The sequence below is a fragment of the Bos javanicus genome, chromosome X (assembly GCF_032452875.1).
Source record: "Bos javanicus breed banteng chromosome X, ARS-OSU_banteng_1.0, whole genome shotgun sequence".
NCBI classification, from domain to species: Eukaryota; Metazoa; Chordata; class Mammalia; order Artiodactyla; family Bovidae; genus Bos; species Bos javanicus.
In genome coordinates this window covers 3672482-3680120 of record NC_083897.1, presented here as the reverse complement: position 1 = coordinate 3680120, position 7639 = coordinate 3672482, and the positions used below count along the sequence as shown (strand labels likewise).

The window sequence follows — 7639 nt, the reverse complement described above, 5'->3', positions numbered from 1 at the left end:
ACTTTTTTGTGTCCAGAAATTGTAGCATCCCGTATTTGTTGTTCAAATATATGGCCATTCGCATACCAAAGTGCATATTACAGATAATAAGATGAGGCTTTGAAAAGACGGATATTAACTATTTTGAGGTAAATCAAACCTCCTTTGACCCAAACTCCAAGCTGTAATTTTGTTGCTCAGCTTCTTGGTCTCAAAATTAATGTAAATCTTTACATTTGTAATTTTACTTGCCAACACCAACCCACCCACACAGTCTGCAAATGACTGTTCTGAGTCAGAGACTATTCACTTTCAACTGTGTTAAATAGTTTAAAATGTTCTCGGGGAGGATTAAATCACCTAATCCCAGTCCTTTCACTGATTCTGCTTTATGTAAAAATGATGGAGCCAGAGAACATCTCAACTGGAAGGAACTTTAAAGGAGAAATTAAGGTTCTGATGTGAAAAGTGACTTGCCCCCAGGTCACTCAGCAACCAAAGCTAAAACCGCAAAGGAAAATACTGGCTTCCTTTTAAGGTTTTAATAAAGAATCACATTTAGAAATCCTTGCTCAGAATCCAGAAACTACCCGTTCCCCACCCTCCTGCCTCTGACAGCATCTGTAAGTCCTGGTCCCCAGAGTCTGACACTGGTCTAAAAGAATCATGCCATTTTGAATCCAAGCCGTCAGAATAGGATTCAGATAAAAAACAAATCAGCTACTCTCACAACAATAAGCATTACAAATTTTTTTTTGTTTGAATAGACAAGAAACTGTTCATAATGGTTACTTTTGAAGACGGGGGTTAGGGATGGGACAGAGGAAATGCTTACTTTTCATTTTATATCTTTAATGTTCAATTTTGAGGACCATGTACAGATACTAACTGTGTTAAAAACCCCCAATACAAATTAGAAATACTATGCTTACAAACCTCCTAGGAAAAAGGAAATGTACCACAGGAACACGGACCCGTGAAAATCTAGCAGCCGGCACGGTAGTACTTTAAAATTTTTTTGTACCTTAGTATCTGTAATGGCAGAGGAGGCTGAAAGGGTTCCCCCTGGGGTCTGAGGGCAGTGCCAGAACTCTTTCTACAGCTTTAAAATGCATTCAAATTGTGCAATAGACTCACTAACATATCCACATCTCTTTTAATACAAAATAATGGCTTAAATGACTTACCATCCACAACTGCCCCTGTGGGAAGACACCCCTGGTTTCTTTATCCAGCGGTGGTGGTCGGAGCACCCGGAGCACTGCCTCCAGTGACTGAGCCGAGTGGCCCCTGGAATGGAGAGCGAGGCTGTGTGCAAGCTGACCTGTATACTGGCTCTCTCACCTGGAATTGGGCTTCACAGATTCTGTTAGGCTTTGAATAGTAACAAAACAATGGCATAAATTAGGGGGTTGCTAAGATTGTGTACTATCAATGTTCACATGAGCATAATGGACATAATGAATTCTATAGCACTATCCTGCACAGCTTGGAGAGATTAAAACCACTTTGTCTTTAAATTAAATTTCAGAAATCATTGAACAACAAGAATAGAAAGAGGGGAAAAAAAAACACACCTCATCTATGTCAGCCACCCAATTGTAGGAAGCACCACTTCTTTCTTTCTGATCATTAACGCTTGGTCCTAGGTTTATTTTAATAGCTGCCAGCTCAGTGAGTCCACATCTATTGTAATAACCATAAAGGGGGCTTGGGTTCTCTTGTATTATGGTTTGCAGCCCTAAGTGAAGAGCCTCTTATCCCCTTTCAGGATCAAATTCTCTGAAAAAAGACCCAATCTGAAGTTTATTTTACATAAATCCTACACAAAATAGTATATCTAGGCTGTTACAGAGAAAAGAGAAGTGAGTTTGAGTTCATTCTTAAGTAGTTCTCTGCTTAGGCAGATCTTCATTCCACAAAATGGATGTCTAATTAGGAAAAACTCACATCAGAGAGCTTGCTAGATGCCGGGCACTACATTGATTGCTTTACATGCTTTATGTTACTTAACTCTCACTCCCTAGACCCCAAGGAAATATGGCTAGCACTGTTATATCCCCATTTTACAGATGAGGAAACTGAGACCCAGGATAAGTGACTTGCCCAAGGCCATACAGTTAAGTAAGCAGCAGAGCTGGGATTCAAATCCAGGTACTTCTGATTTTGGAGCCCCTGAAAACTGTCTCTTAATAATTATCATAGTTACCACTTACAACGTTATGTATGTTCTATGGTAGATGTGATGGTAGTGTTAATCACTCAGTCGTATACAACTCTTTGTGACCCCATGGACTGTAGCCCGCCAGGCTCCTCAGTCCATGGAATTCTCCAGGCAAGAATACTGGAGTGGGTTGCCATTTCCTTCTCCAGGGAATCTTCCTGACCCAGGGAACGAAATGGAATCTCCTTCTTTAATCCTTGAAACAACTCTCAAAGGCAGGCATTATCAATATCCTCATTTTATAGATGAGGAAAACTGAGGCTTGAAATTAACTTCCCCAACAGCACAGTTGTGGCAGAATCCAGGCTTGATACCAGTAGTTTTGTGGGTTTTTTTTTTAAGCAACTTTAGTAAGATACTTTTTATTGTCAGTATCACTGAAGGTCAGGGATAAATCCATTATATAAAAACATTGTGTATATTTAAGGTATATAACTTGACATGTGTACCTGTGTTGACTCAGGTGCTTGGCCAGGTGGCACGTAACAAAAAGCACTAGGAACCTGTGGGCAGTAACGCCTGCCGTGCAGACCCTATCTACGAGTGGCAGGTAAACATGCTAGTGTATGTCGCATTCCTCAGGAACTTTGACCTGTGCAGGTGGATTACCTATCATTTTCTACTTTGAATGTTGTGGTTTGCCGGCCATGGTGCTTCGTACAAACCTCATGTTCCAGGTAAAATCCCTGGATTTCTGAGGCTACAAGAGCTGCAGAAATTGCAAACACATTCTCATGTGGATCCCAAGGAAGGACTTTTCCAAAAGAAACATGCATCCTCCATTAACTGGCCTGATTAAAATGCCAACCAAAATGTAGATGTGGTTTCCTTTTTGAAAAGTGAGATTTGAGTTCTTGGCAGCTCTCTCCATAATCTTTAACAGTACTGCCATCTCAGCACTGCCTAACTATGCCAGTTCTAATCCTCTGCTTTGAACAGGATTAGATTGACTTGAGACAGGTGAAGATGGAGGAGGGAAGGCAATTGGACAAAAATTGCTGTTACCACCTTATGAGCTTCCCTGGTGGCTGACAGTAAAGAAGCCACCTGCAATACAGGTCTGGGTTTGATCCCTGGGTCAGGAAGATCCCCTGAAGGGAATGGCTACCCACTCCAGTATTCTTGCCTGGAGAATTCCATGGACAGAGGAGCCTGGTGGGCTACAGTCCATGTGGTCATAGAGTTGGACATGACTGAGGGACTAACACTGCTGCTGCTGCTGCTAAGTCACTTCAATGGTGTCCGACTCTGTGTGACCCCAGAGATGGCAGCCCACCAGGCTCCCCGTCCCTGGGATTCTCCAGGCAAGAACACTGGAGTGGGTTGCCATTTCCTTCTCCAATGCATGAAAGTGAAAAGTTAAAGTGAGATCGCTCAGTCGTGTCTGACTCTTAGCGACCCCATGGACTGCAGCCCACCAGGGTCCTCCGTCCATGGGATTTTCCAGGCAAGAGTACTGGAGTGGGATGCCATCGCCTTCTCCAGGGACTAACACTAGCACCACTTTATAACACTTTTGTTTAAATGAGATAAAACTCATGGAAGAATGAATTTCATCATGAAATGAGATGAAATTCAAGTGTAAAATTCAGCTAGTATTTCTTCATTAATAAGCACAAGATAGGAAAGGTGGGTCCAGAGTGCTTTTTAGAGAAAGCTCATCAGCTGTGACTGTCCACAGGCAATGGACCAACAGTTTTCGGTTGCTCTGGGTCTGCAACGTCGATGGGTCACACAGACAAGCTATTCTTTGCTAAGTGGATGGCTGAAGATTGGTTTTAGAAGAAAGCTCATCACCTCAGGATATACTGCAGCATTTATTAAACAGGTAGCATTTACTCAAATGTAGCCCTTACTAAATTATCTAATGTACTTTTAAATGAAAATAAACCACAAACAAAACTATTCCAGGTATTTTTTATTTCTTCAAATTTGTTATTTGCCAGGAGTGACTGAAATAAAAAAATTGGGTCCCATCGTCATCATGGAAATGGCTTTAAGAGAAAACTGGTCATGTGAATATTATTGCTTCCCATTTTCAACCAGTAAATAGTTGCCATTGATAAATAGACAGTTAACAGTCTGTCAGGAATGCTCAAGATATGTTATATAATACAACATGCCTAGTCACAGGAGAAAAACTAGGAAATAACTTAGGTGAACTTCTTGATTTCATCATACAGGACAAGCACAAACGCCCCGCCCATGCCTCTGAGAACATTGGACCACGCGCCTTTGAAAAAGGCTTTGGCTCCTTCGTCACGAGCAATCTTCCTCCAGCAGTCAAGCGTGCCTGTGTACATGATATCAGCTGCAAAGGACAAAGACAAAGGGTTGGTGACCCGAGGCTGAGGTGAAAAGTCCTTAAGTTTAACTAGACTAACCCAGAGCCCCACCTCTAAGAGCTATCGTCAGTTTTTCAAAATCCAACATTTACACATTAGTGTGGCCAATACTGCAATCTTAACATGGTGACTCAAGGACAACAGGGAGGTGCAGACAACCTGCTGGCCTTAACCTCTAACACCAGGCAAGCCCCCTTAGGCATAGGCACCAAAGGGCCCGCTGAAAGGAGTCTGTGCAGTGGCCACAGACCCATCAACCCCACCTGGGATCTCAACAGATTGCCATTTTTAAAGGCAGGCATGGGTGCCCATGTGCCATGCCCACATCTGTATCTTCTGCTCCAGTGGAACTTACTTCCTTTGCGCCCTGACTGCATCATCATGCGGCGACGCACAGTGTCAAATGGATAGGAAGTCAACCCAGCAACTGCCGTGACTGATTGTGCGATCATCCAGCTGATGAAGATATGAGTGTTCTTGGGATCTGGAAGCATTCCTGAGAAGAGGAGAGAGACACTTTCACCAGTAAGCAGACTCTTCCTCACTTGTTTTGCACATCCCCACCCCCAACATCTCGGCACACAAAGGGCTGTACGGGGTGACCCTGGCTGCCTTCAGACAACCCTTTAAACATTCTCACATGGACAGTTCTGAAGCCCACGGGCAAACTTACCCTTGGCAGTGTCATAGATACCGAAGTAGGCAGCTCGGTAGATGATAATACCCTGCACAGACACGTTAAAGCCTTGGTACAGGCCTCTAATCCCGTCAGATTTGTAGATCTTAACCAGACAGTCACCGAGGCCTCTGAATTCCCTTTCAGCTCCAGCTTTGCCCACGTCGGCTGCTAGACGGGTACGGGCAAAGTCGAGAGGGTACACGAAACACAGGGAAGTGGCCCCGGCGGCACCACCTGATGCCAGATTCCCTGCAAAGTAGCGCCAAAACTGGGTCCTCTTGTCCACACCGCCCAGGAAGATCTGCTTGTATTTATCTTTGAAGGCAAAGTTGAGAGCCTGGGTGGGGAAGTATCTGATCACATTGGCCAGGTTACCACGCCAGAAGGACAGGACTCCCTGCTCCTTGGGGATACGAACCACGCAGTCTATGATGCCCTTGTACTGCTTATCTGCAGTGATTTGCTTGCTGGCATGCTGCACCTGACAGAAAGAGTGATAATCACGAGAAGTGAAGAGAATACAGCATCTCAACGGACACCCTTAAAGGTTAGTTGGCTCCCGCCTGCCTCAAGTCTGGTCTTCTGGGTCCCACAGGTGGGACCCTCCTAACCTTCTGCCACCATCACAGCTAGAAGCATTAAACCTCCACCCCTTTGGGTGAGGAGGTACCACCCTCAAGCGGAGCCGTGACCTTTAGACCTGGGAGAAAGGTCATTATCTCACACCCTGGTTCAGAGACATGAGGGCGAGTCCCACGTCAGGCGCGGTCACCCTGGTGACTGTGGTCTTCGCCTAAGGTCCCTGGGAGCAGCTTCCCTCCCGCTCGGGTCCCCCGCTCCTGGAGGTGACCCGAGGGCCACCACCCGTCAGCCTGTGCGGGCGCGCCCTCTAGAGCCGGAGTAGCAGAGCGCGCCACCAGGCCGCGGGAACGCGCCAGCGGCTGCGCGGGGGCAGAAGCACAAGGGACACGCGCTTCCCGGCGCCGGTTTCCGGCCCGGCCGGTCTGAGCGCGGCTGCCGGCTGCGAGGCCGCTCCACCGGCCGCGTGGCCTCCCCCAGGCTGTTATCTCCTTGCCACGACCCTGACGTGCTCGGTACGGGCAGGTGTCCCCCTTTTCAGCGCCTTCGCCCTTGACCCCAAGGCCCGGGAGTCAGTCACTCCCGGGCTGCCCCATCCGAGTTCGCTGGCTCTGGGATGCCCAGGCCCTGGTCTTCCTCCGCCCACCCTCCGCCCCCGACCCTTTCCGAGATCCTGAACTTCAGATCACTAAAACACCTCTCTCAAGTCTGGCTTTTGGTCCTACCCCGCGGCCCCCCCTGCTCCCACGCTGCCACTTCCCTGGGCAGATCACGAGGGCTGGTTCCCCCCCAGGCCTGGGACCACCGCTTCCCGCGCGGCCCCTCCCCCCACTTCCTGGTCAGGCTCTCGGATCCCGAGACGTACCTGCAGCAGCAGCTTCACCCGCTCGATGGGCGCGACTGCGGTCTTGGAGATGGCCGCTGCCACTCCACCTGCCAGGAAGTCCTTGGCGAAGGACACGGCGGCATCTGTCATCTTGGAAGGAAAGAGTAAGCGGACGACTAAAAGATCGGCGAGGAACCGGCTTGGACTCCGGGGCTCTGGGGCGGAGCGAAGCAAATGGCTGATTTATATAGGGGGAGCCGGCGCCCGGGCGGCCGGCGTCGGGGGCGGGCGCTGAGCCTCTGCGCGCGGGGCGGCGGGGCCGCTGAGTGGCTGAGCGCGCGGAGGGAGGAGCCGAGGAGTGCGGCAGGGGCCGCCCTCCGCGCTGCCAGGGCTCGCCCGTAGCACCTGACCCGGCCCGAGTAGGCGGCGGCCCCAGGGTACCTGACCGGGACGCGGGACCCCAGGGGAGGCCCCGGGGCGCGGAGGGGGAGTGTCACGGTGTGCCTGGACCTGGGTGAGGCGCGGTATTTAAGGGGACCCCAAAGAACCAACAAACAACACCCCCCCACTACCCAAATTTGGTTGTCAAGAGAAATAATATTGAATGCAATATTTTAAAAACTCATATAGATAAACTGTGGCGCGCTGGTTGGTCGCCTGTTTTTGTAAATCAAGTTTATTTGGAGCCCCAGGGCTAGGGTGAGGGTGAGGCAAGTGAGGCAGGGCCCTACCAGTGCAAGAAGGGAGCCTGTCTTTATTCAGAAATTTGAAATGTTGTTCATCAAGGATTTTTGCATTCCTTTAGATTTTTTAAATGGTGCATTAAAAAGAATCATTCATTTTGATTCCTGAGTTGTTTGGTGTCCGCTAACATTTGGCGCCCGGGCAAGTGCCTCACTCTCCTCACCCTACGTCTGGCCCTGGCCTGGAACTTTGCCGGTGTTCTGTTCAGTTCAGTCACTCAGTCATGTCCGACTCTTTGCAACCCCATGAACCGCAGCATGCCC

The 7639-nt window shown here is 48.4% G+C and overlaps 1 protein-coding gene across 1 annotated transcript; it reads right to left on the bottom strand.

The window, feature by feature from the left end:
• Nucleotides 1-4104: 4104 nt before the first annotated feature.
• SLC25A5 (solute carrier family 25 member 5) lies at nt 4105-6893 on the bottom strand. Its single transcript, XM_061408536.1, has 4 exons — nt 6672-6893; nt 5222-5708; nt 4904-5044; nt 4105-4514 (listed from the first exon to the last, which is right to left on the bottom strand). Exons 1-4 carry the CDS (start codon nt 6780-6782, stop codon nt 4357-4359), a joined length of 897 nt encoding a protein of 298 aa, XP_061264520.1. The 5' UTR covers nt 6783-6893; the 3' UTR covers nt 4105-4356.
• Nucleotides 6894-7639: the final 746 nt, after the last annotated feature.